The 18,262-nt window shown below is 47.2% G+C and overlaps 1 protein-coding gene across 1 annotated transcript; it reads left to right on the forward strand.

Annotated features, from left to right (window-relative positions):
• The first annotated feature begins 6,676 nt into the window (after window positions 1-6,676).
• Window positions 6,677-17,239, forward strand: ALG1 (ALG1 chitobiosyldiphosphodolichol beta-mannosyltransferase). Its single transcript, XM_036392106.2, has 13 exons — window positions 6,677-6,881; window positions 7,525-7,602; window positions 8,783-8,886; window positions 9,348-9,496; window positions 9,989-10,078; window positions 10,742-10,852; window positions 12,414-12,529; window positions 13,442-13,480; window positions 14,046-14,105; window positions 14,793-14,903; window positions 15,809-15,923; window positions 16,626-16,701; window positions 17,025-17,239. Exons 1-13 carry the CDS (start codon window positions 6,677-6,679, stop codon window positions 17,157-17,159), a joined length of 1,389 nt encoding a protein of 462 aa, XP_036247999.1. The 3' UTR covers window positions 17,160-17,239.
• Window positions 17,240-18,262: the final 1,023 nt, after the last annotated feature.

The following is an 18,262-nucleotide window of genomic DNA, read 5'->3' on the forward strand; positions in this document are numbered from 1 at the left end:
GGGGCCGGGAGCGGGACAGCTCCCCCAGGGACACGGGCGAGAACCGGGACAGCTCCCGCAGGGACACGGGCCGGGGCTGGGACAGCTCCCGCAGGGACACGGGCGGGAACCGGGACAGCTCCCCCAGGGACACGGGCGAGAACCGGGACAGCTCCTGCAGGGACACGGGCCGGGGCTGGGACAGCTCCCGCAGGGACACGGGCGGGAACCGGGACAGCTCCCGCAGGGACACGGGCCGGGGCTGGGACAGCTCCCACAGGGCGGGAACCGGGACGGCTCCCACAGGGACACGAGCCAGGAACTGGGACCGGGACAGCTCCCCCAGGGACACGGGCCGGGACAGCTCCCACAGGGACACGGGCGGGAACCGGGACAGCTCCCACAGGAACACGAGCAGGTACCCCGGGCTCTCTCTCCACAGCACCTACGGCCCTTCCAGCCTCTGCAGATCCATCACCCCTCTTGGAGGACTGAGACTCTGTTTTCCAGAAGGGAAAAATAGCTACACTGAGGGAATGATGGTACATTGAAGCAGCTCTGGGTTATCGTGAATCTAACTTCAGTGAATCTAACTTACAGAATCATGGAATGTTTTGTGTTAGAAGGGACCTTAAAGCCCAGCCCATCCCACCCCTGCCATGGCAGGGACCTTCCACTGTCCCAGGCTGCTCCAAGCCCTGCCCAGCCTGGCCTTGGGCACTGCCAGGGATCCAGGGGCAGCCCCAGCTGCTCTGGGCACCCTGTGCCAGGGCCTGCCCACCCTGCCAGGGAACAATTCCTAATTCCCAATATCCCATCCAGCCCTGCCCTCTGGCAGTGTAAAGCCATTCCTCTTGTCCTATCACCACATTTTTTATCAGTGTTTCTACTGCTGGAGTGGAATTTAATGGGGTGATAGTAACACTCAGCCTGCTCAGAGAGAGGGCAGGCAGCAGCTTGGTTTACTCAGTGAGTAGTAATTATGTCCATGTTTGCCCATAGTAGCAAAACTCTTCACTAAGGCATTCAAGGACTGAGGTATTCAAGAAGACAAATTCCTCCACTCTCAGCCTGTGGTTCACTTGCAGCAGTGCCTTTGCCCACCCCAGACATGCAGCAGGTTCTCCACAGGCCACATTCCCTCCTGGGGGGAATGGGGGCTCTTGGACACACAGCATTCCCCTTGGCTTATCACATTGCCCACGTCCCTCCCCAGCTCTCTTCAGGCCTTGATTCCATAAATGAGGTGGGACAAGGACAAGAACTGTGGTATTTGCTGGGTCCCCAGGATGAAGGAGGAATTGAGAATCTGACTTCATGCTCTTAGAAGGCTAATTTATTATTTTATGTACTTATATTATATTAAAGAATGCTATACTAAAACCTATACTAAAGGATACAAACAGAAGGCTTAACAAGAATGATGATGAAAAACTCATGACTCTCCAGAGCCTCAACACAGCTGGCTGTGATTGGTCATTAAGTTAAAACAATTCACATGACACCAATCAAACAATGAGCAGTTGGTAAACAATCTCCAGACCACATTCCAAAGGAGCAAAACACAGGAGAAACAATCAGATAATTATTGTTTTCATTCCTCTCTGAGGCTTCTCAGCTTCCCAGGAGAAGAAATCCTGGTGAAGGGATTTTTCCAAAAAGATGACAGTGACAAGGAACCACCCCTGTGCCCTGGGGCTGTACTGCTGCAGGAGAGCCCAGGGCTTCCATGGCCAGTGGGTTATGCCTCACCTTTCCCAGGATTAGCACATCTGGTTCAGATAATAAATGTGCTGCTGTCTCAGGTGTTTTGCAGGTGAAAAAATGGAGTTTTGTGTCACAAATTAACCAGAAAACTCCCTTAGGGCAAGCCAGTGCATTCAATGATCTTAGCTAATGGGTTATTATGCCTCCAGTTTTATTCAGCCATGGAGAACTGCAGGTGTCCTGCTTGTGTTTCCAACTGGAAACAAGCTGTCCAGTGGAACTCCACGGTGGCCTAAAGGTGGTTTTCATGGTCTGAACTCAGCTCTACATTAAGCATGAGTAGAGCTGCAAGTTTGTGCTTGGTCTTTTGCTCAAACAGCTTCACTTTTCACAGAGACCCTCATGAACTAAGGGTTCCAGTGGGAGGCTTCCACCCACTTCCCAAACTCACCCAGTCCTTTCCATGAGAAAAGATTACAAGAAGAGAAAAGATTACAAGGCTTACAAGAGAGCCTGGAATCACAACATGCAGTGTAGAATCCATGAGCCAAAAGCCACCTTTGGAAGTCCACAGGGAACAGAAACCTGTTCCAAATTGGAATGAAAAACAAAGCAGTACTTGAAAAAGGAAGTCTCTACTTTCCAAATAGTGCATTTGCTTTTCAGTTTACTTTCCTCTCTAAAACAGCTCCTTCCACCTAATTAATATTAAAGTGGAGTACAAGGGACTTGTTTTTCCAGAATTGCTCGGAGGAAAGGGTGGCATTGCCAGAATTCCAGTGTTTGTTTTGCAGTGACACATGATTTCCCCACAAATTGAGATAACCACCTGCTGTTAAAGATAACCAGTCTCCATTCCAGGTCGTGTCACAACCACAGTCATGTCCCAAAATGCAGGGTCTAAAGTACACGTGTGTGCAGAGGCTGAGAAAACACCTTGTGACCACATTGAGCTTTGGTATGAAGACACAACCCCAGCCCTAACTGAAATCTAAGTCAGGCTCTAAGTCAGAATATCTCTGCTTTGTCCACTCAGTGGAGGTCAGCAGTGGGTGTTTTTTTCTGTAATCAGAGTGAATATCATGAGAGGAATGTGCATGCTGATGTCTAGAGCTAATACTAATTCCAATTATACATTGGAATATAAGGCAGATATTCTTCTGTCTTGAGCCTGAAGTTCAGTCCAGCTTGGAAAATGTGGGCATGACCACAATTAGGAAGTATTTTATTATTTTCCTGCAATCTGAAAATTTTGTGTTGTGAAAAAACTTACTAATTTGAATTTTCCTATAGCTGGTAACCATACTGGCTTTGCTTTTCCTAATTATCTCCCTTCTTCCTCTTCTATGCCCTGGGAGGAATAAAAAATGTAATTCTATAACCAAAACCTGTACCTGTGTGAAAAGCTGTCAAAGCCAATACAAACCATTCAGGGGAAACTGTCTTTGGGAAGTTATGTAAAAATTTCCTAGGTCACTTCTTTTACCTTCACTCCTTCCTTAGGGATTTTTTGGGTGAGGAGAAAATGAATAAAGCAGATAAAAAACAGCTGGTGAGGTTAAAAGGCAGCAACTGCAAGAATGGCGCAGAGTTTGGAGTGTTTGAGGAAAAAAGAGTACTAAAAGTGGCTTTTCATGTAGTGGGTTGGAATGAGATGATCTTTAAGGTCCTTTGCAATCCAAACTCTTCATTGATTCTGTGATCCTGTGCCATTTTCCCTGTTGACAGGAAGGTTGGAAGGCTTGGTGAAAAGTTTATGGGAAACAGCTGACATTAGATGAGGTAAAGCAGGTGCAGGTGCTAAACAATAACATTAATTTAGTATTTTAGAGCATGGGGACTGTCCCTAAAGGAACATTAGGGCTAGTCCTCCCTTCAAACCCCTGAGGTTTTTCATCTCCAAGGCAAAGCCCAGGGCTGTCCCAGCAGCACCAGAGCTGGCTGTGGGCTCAGTGCTGGGACACCTGCAGTGGCACCTCAGACCACCTGGAACAGCTTCCAAATTGAGGCTGTTCTGCAGCCAGCTCCTTTCATCTCCACTGTGGTGGGGGTTGTGCTTTAGAAATGGAGCAAAAAGAGAACAAACACAAGAAGCAAATTGCCTTGCTGTTAAAAATGGCCATAATTTATCCCTCATGATATAGCACAGTGCCAGTGCTCGCAGCCCTTTGGAGTCGGGGTGAGCTTGTGAGGATTGTGCCCCACAGTGCAGGTGTGATTGGCGCAAATACTTGTTACTGGGATAGTCCATGTTATCTTTTCAGTGCAAATAAATAAATAAAAATTTTTTTAAAAGTGGGTTTTAAAAGGTTGCAACTTCATAGATCATGTGGCTGCTATATGAGTAACCAGAGTAGCAGCAGGCTGTCATGAGATTTGCTTGAGACATTTGAATTGGAGATTTCTGGGATGAGAGAAGATCCATTTGTGAGAGGGATTTTGGCTGCTCTGTCTCTGTTTATTGCACTCACAGCAGTCCATTGAGGCAGGGGGACTGTGCATGGAGCTTAAACAGACTATTTCTAGGGTAAGTGCAAACAGCATTTCCAAACTTTCTGAAATGGTCAGGAAAAAGAGACAGGAAAAGGCTTTTGTAAAAGAGAACTGCTATTCAACACACATGAAAAATTCTCCAGGCAGAGATCAGTAGTCTCTGAAAATACATTTCTCTCAAGTGTATCCCTGTTCTCAGAGTCTCAGCCAGAAGTGATGACTGCACCTTATTTATCTTTCTCCAGCTAAGTACTCTGAAGATGACATAAGTCAAGAGGACTTTTATTGCAACTCTACCTTCATAAACCAAAAGTCACTGCATCCCTAAAGCTGAAACACTTGTAATTTTAAGTATTTTGGTCACCTGCCAGAAAATACAGCTGTATGGAGTCAGAGTGTTATACCTGATAGCCTGCAAGAATCCATCAGTCCCTCATTCCATTGCAGCCGGGATATTTGCACTTGACTCAAGGAAGTAAACAGAAAAGCAATTTGCATTTTGCATTAAAATGGTACAAGCAAGGAGCTGTCAGGTGAGATAGGAGGGACTGAAAGGAGGGATTCCCGCAAGATCAGCCCTCCTACAGGATGGAATGGATGTGTGTAACAGCAGGAGGGGGTGTGGGGCTTTTCTTGAGGAAACCTTGGCTCCCCAGGGAATGGGCACAGCCCCGAGGCTGCCAGAGCTCCAGGAGTGTTTGGACAGCGCTGCCAGGGATGCTCAGGGTGGGATTGTTGGGGTGTCTGTGCAGGGCCAGGAGCTGGGCTGGATGATTCCTTTGGGTCCCTTCCCACTCAGAAGATTCTGTAATTCCATGTTTTGTCAGTAGAAAAATATGCATTCCAAGCAGAATCTTTGAACAAACATTGCAGGCTTTATTTTGTTGTGGAACCAGTCTGCCCACACTTGTAATTAGTTATATGTTTTAAAAGGGAACAGTGGTTTCATTGTTACTGCCTACTTGCTGTTTGGCAATATGGAGAGTTACACTGGAAATGCAACATCTGACATCTGCCTTTGTCAAAGGGGGAAAGAAGCACTGGGACAGTGGGATACCATTCAGATGGGGAGCCACAAGGTCTGCAGAGGGAATCCTGGAATTGTGACATTTCCTGGTTGGGAAGAGTCTCACAGGGATCATCCAGCCCAGCTCCTGGCCCTGCACAGACCCCCCAACAATCCCACCCTGGGCATCCCTGGCAGCGCTGTCCAAAGGCTCCTGGAGCTCTGGCAGCCTCGGGGCTGTGCCCATTCCCTGGGGAGCCTGGGCAGTGCCCAGCACCCTCTGGGGGAAGAACCTTTCCTGATCTCCAACCTAAACCTGCCCTGACACAGCTCCAGCCAGTCCTGTCTCTGGTCACCAACATGTTTGTGTCTTTATCCCTGTTTGTAGTGAAGAAATATCATTTGCTCTCTGCATTGTGTGACAATCCTATTGGATTCTTGGCCTGTCACCATCATATTTTCTGGAAAAATCCCCTTGCCCATGATTCTTCTCCTGGGAAGCTGAAAAGCGTCAGAAAAAGGAAAACAATATAATCTCATTTGTTTCTCCTATGTTTTGCTGTGTGGTTTGGACATTGTTTACAAACAGGTGATAATTCATTGGTTTCATGTGAATTGTTTTTACTTAATGACCAATCACCATCCAGCTGTGTCAGGGTTCTGGAGAGAGTCACGAGTTTTTCATTATTATCTTTTAGTCTTCTGTCTGTATCCCTCCTCTATTCTTTAGTATTCTTTAGTATAGCATTCTTTAATATAATATAGATCATAAAATAATAAATTAGCCTTCTAAGAACATGGAGTCAGATTCACCATGTCCTCCCTTTGACAGGGACCTCAGGAAATACCACACTTGGCCAGTACAACTGAACTCAGTTTTAAACTTTTGTACAATTTAATGATTTCTTCAACGTGTTGTTCAGTCACTTCCATGGTGCCAAGGTAATGTGGCAAATGCTTCTGTTGGCAAGCTTCTGTTTGGTCTGTATTTCCACCAGAAAGCAGGGATCAGCAAACTGAAAACAGATTGAAATTGTTTATTAGGTACACATATGAGAAACCAGTGGGATGCAGATGTTGAAAGGATTTAGTACCTGGTAGGATCAGGGATTGAGACAACAAAGTGAGGGCTAGCACAGAAACATGTAGAGTATTAACTCAGATCCAGAGAAGGGCTGCTTAGAGTTTAGCTGAGTTCAAAATAAGGAAAAGGGCATGCATTGGTTGGTAATGGGACTGCGCCGAAATGACCCCTGACTTCGAGATGCTCTAAAATGTCCGAGGAAACCCCACACTGCGGACGAGTGTCCAGTGCCGCTGTAATTAATTAAGCCCCGTCTATGCTGTAATTAATGAACCATTCTCTCGTGTAATTAAAGCATTCTCTCGGTAATTGCCGGTGCCGCGGCCCGCCCGGCTCCCCTCAGAGCGGCACCTCCGCTCCGCCAGGGGGCGCTGGCGGCGCGCCCTTCCCGCCCTGGGCGCTCCAAGATGGCGGCAGCGGGGCCGTGGCCGGCCCTGTGGGCCATGCTGGCGGCTCTGCTGCTCCTGCTGCTCTGGCGGCGGCGGCGGGCGGGCGGCGGGGGCCGGGTGTGTGTGGCCGTGCTGGGGGACGTGGGCCGCAGCCCGCGGATGCAGTACCACGCCTTGGCGCTGGCCCGGCACGGGCGCGAGGTCGCTCTGCTGGGATACCTCCGTGAGTGAGGGGCGGCCGGGGCCGGGCGGGGCGGCCGCGCCGCTGAGCGGGCTCTCCCCCCGCACAGAGCCGGCCGCTGAGCGGGCTCTCCCCCCGCAGAGAGCCGGCCGCTGACCGGGCTCTCCCCTCGCAAAGAGCCGGCCGCTGAGCGGGCTCTCCCTCCGCACAGAGCCGGCCGCTGAGGGGGCTCTCCCCCCTCAGAGAGCCGGCCGCTGAGCGGGCTCTCCCCCCGCACAGAGCCGGCCGCTGAGCGGGCTCTCCCCCCGCACAGAGCCGGCCGCTGAGCGGGCTCTCCCCCCGCACAGAGCCGGCCGCTGAGCGGGCTCTCCTCCCGCACAGAGCCGGCCGCTGAGCGGGCTCTCCTCCCGCACAGAGCCGGCCGCTGACCGGGCTCTCCCCTCGCAAAGAGCCGGCCGCTGAGCGGGCTCTCCCCCCGCACAGAGCCGGCCGCTGAGCGGGCTCTCCCCCCTCAGAGAGCCGGCCGCTGAGCGGGCTCTCCTCCCGCACAGAGCCGGCCGCTGAGCGGGCTCTCCCCCCTCAGAGAGCCGGCCGCTGAGCGGGCTCTCCCCCCGCACAGAGCCGGCCGCTGAGCGGGCTCTCCCCCCTCAGAGAGCCGGCCGCTGAGCGGGCTCTCCCCCTGCAGAGAGCCGGCCGCACCGGGACGTGCTGCGCTCCGAGAACATCCGGCTGGTGCCCGTGGCGGAGCTGAGCGGGCTGCGAGGTGCGTGAGGGCCGGGGAGCCGGGGCTGCGGGGGAACGGGGGAGCGTAAAGAGCCCACAGCGTGTACGGGTCCAGCCCCGCCGCACGCCCGGCTCCCACCCTGCTCTGCCTTTCTCTTTAAACAGGAGCCGCTGGAGTTAAACACTGCCGGTACATTGGTGCTGTTCACGTGCACAGTGTAATGGGGAAATGATTTTCATTCTACCTCTTTCTCCCCCACCTTGTGCTTAACCCTGTTGCTCAGAGCAGCTGTGGCTGCCCCTGGATCCCTGGCAGTGCCCAAGGCCAGGCTGGGCAGGGCTTGGAGCAGCCTGGGACAGTGGAAGGTGTCCCTGCCCATGGCAGGGGTGGGATGAGATGAGCCTTAAGGTCCTTTCCAAACCAAACCATTTAACGAGTGTAGGATTTCATTCTACCAAATACAGAATGAGAATTTGTAGGGATCACGAGATGTTTACGTGGCATTATAGTGATCATAAAATAAAATCACAAAGGTTGGAAAAGCCCTCTAAGAACATTGAGTTCAACCATTCTCCCAGCACTGCCAAGGCCACCTCTGACCCATGTCCCCAAGTGCCACATCCATGTCTTTAAACCCCTCCAAGATGGGGACCCCACCACTGCCATGCACAGCTGTGCCCATGCCTGACCACCCTTTCCATGAAGAAATGTTTCCAATATCCATCCTAAACCTCCCCTGGCACAGTTTGGGGCCATTTCCCCTTGTCCTGTCCCTGTTCCCTGGAGCACAGCCCGACCCCCCCGACTGTCCCCTCCTGTCAGGAGCTGTGCAGAGCCAGAAGGTCCCCCCTGAGCCTCCTTTTCTCCAGGCTGAGCCCCTTTCCAGCTCCCTCATCTGCTCCTGGTGCTCCAGCCCCTTCCCAGCTCTGTTCCCTCCCCTGGACACCCTCCAGCCCCTCAGGGTCTGCCTTGGAGTGATCCAGCCTGTCCAGATCCCTCTGCAGAGCCTTCCCACCCTCCAGCACATTGACACTCTCACCCAGCTTGGTGCCATCTCCAAATTTGCTGAGGGTGCACCAATCACTTACCCAGGTCATTGGTAAAGTGTTTCCATTTTCATGTTATTCTGCCCCTGTCTCTGCAGAGCTGGCTGGTTCTGATGTTCACATTTCTGTGGGGAGAGCTGTAATTCTCTTACCTGTTTTTCTGTCACTTGCAGTGGGGCCAACGCTTTTGCAGTATGTCCTGAAGGTGCTCGTGCAGTCAGTGCAGTTACTGTACACATTGCTGAGGATGGATCAGCCATCCTATATTCTCCTCCAGGTATGTTTTGTGTTGGGACTAATTTCAGTACAAATAAATGGTGCTACATTACAGGGTGGTTTTACCCATCTCAGACGTTGCTGTAATTATTTCAGAGCTGAGCTGGCCTCATCAGTGGTGTTAACCTGCATGCAGGTATTTTTTGGCTCTAAACTTTGATTTGTTAACAAGTCAAGTTTTCTCTTCCTGTTAGTTGTTAGCTTTCAAACTTCATTGCCATGGGTAGCAGTAAAGAATAAATCTTACTGGAAATGTTGGTGTGTTTATTGGAGGGGAATTTTGATCTTGATCCAGGGTTAAATTTGAAATACCTGCCAGTGTTCATAAGTGAATACAAACAGTCTGTGTTCATGAAGCTCATTTAAGGTGATGCAACTTCAATTTGATTTTTGCTTCTGGTATTTGCTTTGTGTTTGTCACTTGGTCACACCTGATGCTATTTTGGTTTTGTTTTTGAGCAGAATCCCCCAGGCTTACCCAGTATAGCTGTTGCCTGGGTGGCAGGGCTGTGGTGGGGGAGCAAACTCATCATAGATTGGCACAACTATGGGTACAGCATCATGAGCCTGAGTCACGGGAGGAGCCACCCACTGGTCCTGGTTGCAAAATGGTTTGTGCACTCATTTCTGCTCTCCATACATGATGTGCCTTGGTGAATTCAGAATGGAGGCCAGTGGAGAGGATGTAACTGGCACAGGGAGGGGTTTCTGGCCTTTGCTGTGTGGTTTCTCTGCTGCAGCTGCTTTGTTGAACAGTGGGAGGGAGTTGCAGGAATTGGGCAGGTTGCTTTTCCCTACCTATGCAAATGTTGATCTTGTTATTGGAATTTCTTTATATGTCCTGGGTTTTTTATTCTCTAATGCTGCCTTACACTCCAGCTCTTCTTTGAGCAGCTCCTTGCTGAATAGAATTGGTTTTGTGTAGTTAAAGGCTTTAAAGGCTTTGGAGAACAGGAGTCCATCAAAAATTGGCAACTAGATTTCAGTTCTGAGGGCAGTTGGGTTTCTTTGGGTTTTGTTTGGCTTTCACCAAGCATGGGCACTGGGAGCAGTTGCTGCAATTGCCTGCCTGTGGTTGCTGACTGATATTTCATTTTTGTCAGGTATGAAAAGCTTTTTGGGCGCTTGTCTGACTATAACCTGTGTGTCACTGATGCCATGAAGAAAGATCTCTGGGTGAATTTCAAGATAAAGTAAGTCATGTGCCTCAATTGAGTGTGTGTGTGCTAAGTGAATGACAGAACAGATCCCTGAGGATTCAGGATTCAGAGGGATCTTACAAAAGCAGCTCTCCTGAGCTCACCCATCACCACTGAAACACATCAGCTCAGTTTTGTGATGGGCCAGTGTGGTGTGGCCATTCAGGAATCTTCATCATCCTTCTGAGCTGACACATCCCAGTGCCTGAGGTGGCAGTCCAGGAGCCAGGGCAGTTTGCTGCAGGCTGCCTGTGGAGCCAGACAGGGACAGGTGTCACTGGGGTTTGAGCAATTACTCTGGCCTGCCAGCTTATCTTGAGGGCATCAAGATTAGGGGCAGTTAAGGAATAAGTTTAAAAATCAGGACAGTGATGTCTGCAGTTCTTACAGGTGCATTTCACCCCTAGAATAAGCACACAAGAAAGGGGTTCTTTGTTACCTGTGCCCACCTTGGTGTGTTCCAATAAACTTCAGGAATACAGGAAGTTGTAAGAGTCAAAAAATGAATTACTTTGCTGTATAATTAATTTTTTTCGTTAATTTTTTAGTTTTCTAGTTAATTTTTTTTTCTGATTACATTGTTGCAGCCTGCCACTGTACCATGTGCATGTTGTTACATCTGTATCTTATTTAATCTGCACACTTCTTTCCTCCCAGGGCTGTAACATTGTATGACAGACCAGCCTCTTATTTTAAGGAAACACCATTGGACCTCCAACACAACTTGTTCATGAAACTTGCCAAGGACTACGAGCCCTTCAGACCACGGTATGTGCAAGTGCAGCTGCCCCTGCATCCTTCCCCAGGGCACATGGAGCTGTGGCACTGCACTTACCAAAATCCTTGTGTGGGGTATTCTGACCCCAGCAGGCACAGGGGGCACTGGGGTGCCTCAGTGTCCTCATAGAGCACAGCAGCACAAAGCATGAGTCCATCAGAAGGGTGCAAGAGAGATTTATTACAGCAACATGTTGCTTTTATACTCTTGCAAGATATTTAGATTCACTTAACATGCACATTCACTGCCCATTGGTTATAGGAAAGAAGCAAAGTTCTGTCATTCTGTGAGCCAGCTGGAGTCTGTATCTCTTTACTTTCTCTCCTTCATCACATCTCCATGGTGACAACCTTGGTGTCTTCCTCAGGAGAGATATGGGGCTTTCCTTTACCATCAGGAGGCCCTTGCTGGCTCACAAGAACAGCACAGAATGTCTCTCCTGCACCTTAGCTGTCACTAGAGAGGCCAGCAGAAATGAGATGGTTGAGCTGTGGTGACACAGGGAGTGAGATGGTTGAGCTGTGGTGACACAGGGAGTGAGGTGGTTGAGCTGTGGTGACACAGGGAGGGAGATGGTTGAGCTGTGGTGACACAGGTAGTGAGGTGGTTGAGCTGTGGTGACACAGGGAGTAGAAGTGTTTTGTTCCTAAAGCAGTTGGCAGCAGCACTGAGGCACTGTGCTGAGTGTCTGGGGTGGAGCTCTGCCTCCCACTGACCCCTCTGCAGTGCTTGGATGCTTCCTTAATAGCATCCCTTCCTTAATTACTGTGCACAGCCTTCAGGATCTTGGTCCAAGGGTTAAACACTTCCCTCTGGCAGTGCAGGATGTCACCTGCAGCAGATGTACCAGGGAGGTGACTTCACCAAACTAAAGCCTGAAAAGCAGTGAAATCCACAGTGCATGGTGGGGATTTTTTGGAAATGCCAAATGTGTAGATTTGTCACTATAGGACACGAAACAACACGAGCACATACTGCTGTTCTCAAGGTGAAAAAAGGGAAGTTTATTTTCTGACTCCAGCATTTATAGATTTCCAAAAGTGCCAGTGGATTGGAGGGTGAAAGTGCTGCCTCTGCAATAACACTGGAGAAACTAACAGTCTATCAAATTTCTCTTCCTCTATAAAAGAATGCAAAACAATAAGTTATTTACAGAAAGTGTGTGAGCAAGTTCCTTACAAGAATGTAAACATTAGAAAATCTTAAAAAATCAAGGCAACATAGGTTCTGAGTTTAGTTGAGTAAATGTGCTGTTGGGCTGCATGCTGTGGTAAGTGTGAGACAGATTGTGGAAAGGGAGGCTGACTCTGCTCGACTTGTGAAGGAAAACATTTGGCTGGAAAGTGGAATTGTGCCTGTAGCAGCAGGAAAGAGGGAGAAACGGCCTGTCCTGTCCTGGTATTTCTGTAGTGGAATGGTTCTGTTTCTAGGCACGTTGAGCAGCCAGTCTGAAGGCAGATGTGTGGGAGTGGGTGCCGGTCAGCAGAGCGCTCCCTGCTGTCGCTGGCTGTGCGCAGCTCGTGCTCAGCAAGTTGTGTTTCCATAGTACAGAGCTGTGAGTCCCGCTGCTGACAGATCGGCCTTCACCCAGAGGGATGGCAGCGCTGGCAGTGTGCTCAAGGCCGGGGGCCGGCCTGCCCTTCTCGTCAGCAGCACCAGCTGGACAGGTTGGGAATCGCTTCTATTTTCCATGCTAATAGGGTCCTGGTGCTTCCTCACACTTGAAGTTGTGTTTGTCCTTTGTTTTCCTGGGAGAATTTGAAGACAAGGTGTGTATGATGCAACAAAATGTTGTGTAACTTAAATAATACTACAAATGAATGATTTTTTTTTTAAGTTGGATTTTAATTATAAAGCTCAACTTTAAGAATAATTAAAAGAGGTTTCTTTTTTTTTTTTTTTAGCTTTCATTCTAGGCATACAGTCTTGCATGGTGTAAAACAGATTGAGAAACTCAAATATTTACTGAGAGCACCCTGCACCCTGAAGGTGCCTCTGCCCATGGCAGGGGGCTGGGATGAGCTGAGCTTTAAGGTCCAATCCAACCCAAAGCAATTTGTGATTCCATGATTTCTGATGATGTTTATTACATAATTATGTACATTTTTTCCCTCTGTATGAAGAAGGGAACAAAGACTGGAAACAAATCCATTGCCAGTGACCATGGGCAGGATTGTCTTTATCTTTGAACAATCAGGGCAGTTTTTACACTTAATTCTCAGCTTTAGAAACTAGAAAATTTTAACTTGATAGCTTCAAAGATGTAAAGTATTTGTAGCTGGTTTATATGTCATGTTGCCCACAAGGGAGATAAATAGACACTGTGTATGGTTATGGACTTTTATTTATGAAAATAAACTAGGGGATTTTTTAAATAAACTATTTACTAAAATGTTTAGTAAATTTCAGTAAATAGTAAAATTTTAGTAAATAAGTACAAACTATGTACTTAACCTTTGAGTACATGGTATGTGCTTAAATTGTGTAGGTGAAGGTGAGAAAAATCTCAATTGTTATTTAAAGTAAAAAAATTTAAATGGTAGAAATATGAATGTTACTAATAAAACCTTCTCTTTCAGAGGATGAAGACTTCTCAGTCCTTTTAAGAGCTTTAGAAGGTTGGTATGAAGGAATTGGTATCACTCTTTCAAAGAGGTCTTCTGGACACTTAAGAGGGGTTTTGCTAAAGAGCAATGCTTCTATATTCAGGTGAAAATGCAATTGTATTTGATTAATTAGCACTAATTTCAGATTAGTAATTGAAATACAGCAGTGCAACATCTAAATTCAATTAGAGGAGTTGTCAGGGAGAGTTAAATCTCCAACTGGCTCCTAAACTGCAGTTTTATTTTCTGAGCTATTACATCTACTCTCCACAGGTATCTGCTAATGGGAAGGGAGGGAATACTTTGTCTTATCTTGTAGACTTTGCAGCTGCAATTCTAAATTGATCTATTGAAGCAACTGATTGGGGAGCAGTTGAAGAAATGCTTCATGCATAAACAGCCTGATTTATTTCTGGAGGAGTCTGTAAATGTTAACATTTCTGGATTTACTGCTGTGTTACTCATGCTTGTAAGGAAATTGCTTGTAGTGGGAAGCTCAGGAATTAATGCATTGTCACCACTCTTCAACCAAGCCCCCTGAGATTTGTCAGCTCTGACCAGTTTTTATCTTCTCCAGATTATGAGAGGTTTATCGAGGAGGGAGCTGAGCTTCCAGCTTTGGTGTGTGTGATAACAGGTGAGAATGTTTGTCTTACAATTCTTCCAGTGCCAACAGAGGGTTTAGTTGTCCCTTTTGTTCTGGGCTGACTCTTCTGTTGCTGGGGGGAGGGAGGAGGGACTGTTGCCTTTGTGTCTGGTTATCAGGACAGTGATTTCTAGCTGAGTTATTGCACCATCCACCAATTATGGCACATCCTTAAAGAGCCTCCCTGTCTGCTCCAGCTCTGCATGAGAAACACTCTAAGGCCAATGTTGAGATGATGCTGCAAAGGCAATGTCAGGGGAAGCAGCCTGAGCTGTGCCAGGGGAGGCTTAGACTGGATATTGGCAGAATTCCTTCCTGGGAAGGGTGGTCAGGACTGGCACAGCTGCCCAGGGCAGTGGTGGAGTGCCCATCCCCGGGGCAATTGAAAGCCCTGTGGGTGTGGGTCAGTGTTGGCCCTGGCAGTGCTGGGGAACAGTTGGGCTTGATCTGAGAGGGCTTTTCCAACCTTAAAAACTCCATGATTCTACACTGATGGGAAACTAATTGAAATACTGAGTAAGAGAAGTCCATGTGCACATTCCTTTCAAGGAAATTAAGATTTTTCATGTCTTTTTAGGGTACCACAAGTGTTGTATCCTGTTTGTGCACCTGATCCAACAGGAGCTTGCATTTCACTGTTTTCAGTCATCTTGATAAAACCTTTTCTGTTTTACACAGGTAAAGGACCTCTAAAAGATTATTACAATGGGCTGATCCAAAAGCTGCACTTGAAGCATATCCAGATCTGTACTCCATGGCTGGAGGCTGAGGATTACCCTCTTCTGCTTGGTAAACAGTGGGGATGGAAAAGGCTTGAGGATGTGTGGGAAACAGCTCAGCACAGTTGCAGGGGCTGATGCAGACTGGGAGAAAATAGTCAGGAATGTTTCTGGTTAGTGACAGGATATTCATGGATTTGACTCATTCCAGCAAAGAATTGTTGGAAATTCCTCTGGCTGGCTTTTCCCTGCTTTCCCAAGTAGTAGCTGTGGTGTTTCAGCCTGTTCTTGGCACTCTTTGTTTCTTCCAGCTGTGCTGAAATACAGGTGCCTGTTCTACTTTACCTTCAGGGTCAGTCCAGTAAATGAAATGAAAATGTTGTTGGCTGAGCAACCAAAAGTAGCTGAAATTCTAAATTAACATGTCATTGGAATGTTATTCCCTCAGCATCTTCATTGCAACAGCATAAAGGGGGAGTAATAGAGTTATAAATATATATTCAATGTGATCTTCTTTCTGCAGGGTTAGAGCCTGACAATTTATGTGGCTGTAAAACACTGTTTATTTGGTCCTTTTTAAATAATGAACAGAATGTTTGTAAAATCACACTACAGTTCCTGTGTTTGAGCTGGGAGAGGTCACTAGTGAGGTCACATACTGATGGGGTTGTGATGGGGTTTTCCTTTACTTACCCATTTTTAGCAGATTAAGAGGCAGAAAGGCTGTTTTAAGATACAGAAAACTTCAAAATCCCCTTTAATTTAACATGCACCCACTTACTATTTTTCTAAAACATAACTAATTTTGAGCCCCAAATCACCCTGTGCTTTATTTTTTTCCCTGATTGCTTGAAATTGTGTCTGGGTAGTTGAAAGTTTCACTTGCTCCATCCAAAGCAGCAGGAGAATGAAGGTTTGCAGGAGGACAGAGGATCTGCTTTCAGAGAGTTCAGACTGTGTTGTGCTGGATTTCAGGCTCAGCAGACCTGGGGGTGTGTCTCCATAAATCCTCCAGTGGTTTGGATTTGCCCATGAAGGTGGTGGATATGTTTGGCTGCTGTTTACCTGTGTGTGCAATACATTTTGAATGGTAAGAGCTTATTCTGTTCCAGCTCAAGGCAATCACATAAAACAATATTCTTACAAAGCCAGAGTTCAGCAGCTACTGCAGGAATTCAATGCGATTCCTGTATTTTGCCATTTTAAAAATTAAATAAGATAGAAATCAAGGTTGGTTTAAGTTTAAAAGTTAATACTAGTTTCTAAAAAATTGGGAGCATTTAATGCAAGCACTTGCCTTAAAAAAGTCCCTGTGTTCCATTGTTTCCATATATTTAATTTTAAAAGAATCTTTCTTCTGCATAGACACACCTGTTCAGTGAAAGACTGAGTGTATGCATGGGCATTTCTGGAATTGATGGTCCTTGGGAAAACAGTAGCTTTACAAAAGAAGATAAATTCCTGTGAAAATTTCATGATGGATCATGGACAGATTTTCCTTGTGGAAAAAAAATCTAGTTTTAAAGTAGATAATTGCCCTGGTTTTTAATGGATGTCCAGATGAGTGGCACAAAGACAGAATGAGGGCCCTTTGGTACAGTTGTGGTAGGTTTGGTCTGACATAGAAAGGAGAAGTCTTTAACTGTTTAACACTGCCTGTTTATGATGTCAGGTGTGGGGCCATAATGATACAGATACCCTGGTCTGGTCCTTTGGATGTCACTGTGCAACACTGCAAATGTCCCACTCGCTGCTGTTTGCCTCAGCTCTCCTTTTGTGGCTTTTTTCACAGTTTACATGAGCTGGTGAAGCACAATGAGAACGGGCTGATATTCAGGGACTCACAGGAACTTGCAAAGCAGCTGAAGGTAAAGGCTCTGACTGATTTCTTTCCCCCAGAAATAACCCCAGAGGTGCCACTGTGTGAGCAGCCCTTTCAGATCTAACATCACCTGTGAGTTTGCATTCTCACAAGGTACTGCCTGGCCTGGTGAGCATTGTTTGCCTCACTTCTGTGTGAATGTGAACCTGAAGCTGGCAAAAGCATTTCAAACTCTGTCCTTGTTTTCTCTTCATGGGGCCAGACCCCAGAACTGCAGCTGTAGTTGAGGGTTAACACTGGCGAGGCTGGAATGAGCCTGAAATGAAACATGATAGTTATTTTTCTGTGGTTTTGTTTGTTAAATTACAGATGCTTTTCTTGGATTTCCCCAGCCTGGAAGGAAAACTTGCCAGCTTCCGAGAGAACCTGCGAGAGTCGCGGCAGCTGCGCTGGGACCAGAGCTGGGACCAGACTGTCCTTCCCTTGCTGGGCAGCAGGGAGTGACTGGGGCAGGGGGTGTCAGACACATTCCTGCAGCTGCAGGGATCTGGGAAACAGTGAATAAAGATTTTGTATTGTCTACACTTAGAGTTCCTAATCCTTTTCTTGGCTCTCACACTCCTCCTTTACAGTTTCAGCTTCCTGGGTGAGTAGGAGGTGCTGGAGGTGCTGAGCTGTTTGTTCTGTGAGAACCTGTGCTGCTTGAAGGGCCCTTTTTGGTGAAGATCCTTGAACACAGATAGAAACTATAGCAGCTTCACCTCCTGTACAGTCAGCACTTTAGTAGGTGACTTGGGTATGGTTTCTTTGGCACATGGCAGATGCTTTTCACTGGAGTTGTTTCATTTCAGCTGGTCAGTTCGATGGCCAGCAATTGCCCAAGCACTGAATCCTCCTGTGTGGATTTATTGGGACAGAACCATTTTGTTTCCAAGTTGTTTTTCCTTTTGACAATGTGAGCAAGGGTGTGGAAGCACAGCACTGGTGTGTGACAGCTTTACTGGACACTTAGAGCAAAGCAGAGCTTGCAGTGAGTGTTGTCCCTGTACTCTGAAATTAATGTCCCCATTTACCTTGGGAAAGAACTGAAAATTCCTCTCTTCTTAAACAGATGGACAGAAAAGGGAAAAATAAACCCAAAATACATGAACAAAGTATGTATAACTTAGTCAAAAGGCACTTTGCTTTGTGAGTGCTTACTCGGGTACAGCCTTCAGCTTTTTATTAAGCTCAGTATTCACATGCAAGCCTAATGCTTAAAAGGTTTTTTTCATCACCTTTTTGATGATAAAATAGATGTCAGTCATTGGTAAATGTACTTGGCTTGGACTGGTTTACTGCTCCTCAGAGCTCCTGCTTCAGGCTGGGAGGTGAGGGCTGGGCTCTGCACCAGCAGTTTTAAACTCTGACTGAGCAGCTGTTGAATATCTGCTTCTGTCAATAGAGAAAAGGTGAAAATAGGGTCAAGTTGCTTTACTGCAGGAATTTGGCAAAACTTCCAGCTTATGGATTGAAGAATGATCCATAAAGATTGATTTGCCAATTTTTTAGTGTTCTTTTCCTGTTGTCAGTCAAAATCCTCTCTAGAGGTTTGGTCATTCCTGTGC

This window comes from Molothrus ater, chromosome 16 (genome assembly GCF_012460135.2).
Source record: "Molothrus ater isolate BHLD 08-10-18 breed brown headed cowbird chromosome 16, BPBGC_Mater_1.1, whole genome shotgun sequence".
Classification (NCBI taxonomy): Eukaryota; Metazoa; Chordata; class Aves; order Passeriformes; family Icteridae; genus Molothrus; species Molothrus ater.

What these genes read in the sequence shown, in the direction of transcription:
- ALG1 (XM_036392106.2), top strand. Translation starts at nt 6,677, where the DNA reads ATGGCGGCAGCGGGGCCGTGGCCGGCCCTGTGGGCCATGCTGGCGGCT. An exon ending in CAGCAGCACCAGCTGGACAG is followed by an intron (nt 12,530 to 13,441) that starts GTTGGGAATCGC and finishes CTTCTCTTTCAG; the next exon opens with AGGATGAAGACTTCTCAGTC. An exon ending in GGATTACCCTCTTCTGCTTG is followed by an intron (nt 14,904 to 15,808) that starts GTAAACAGTGGG and finishes GCTGGATTTCAG; the next exon opens with GCTCAGCAGACCTGGGGGTG.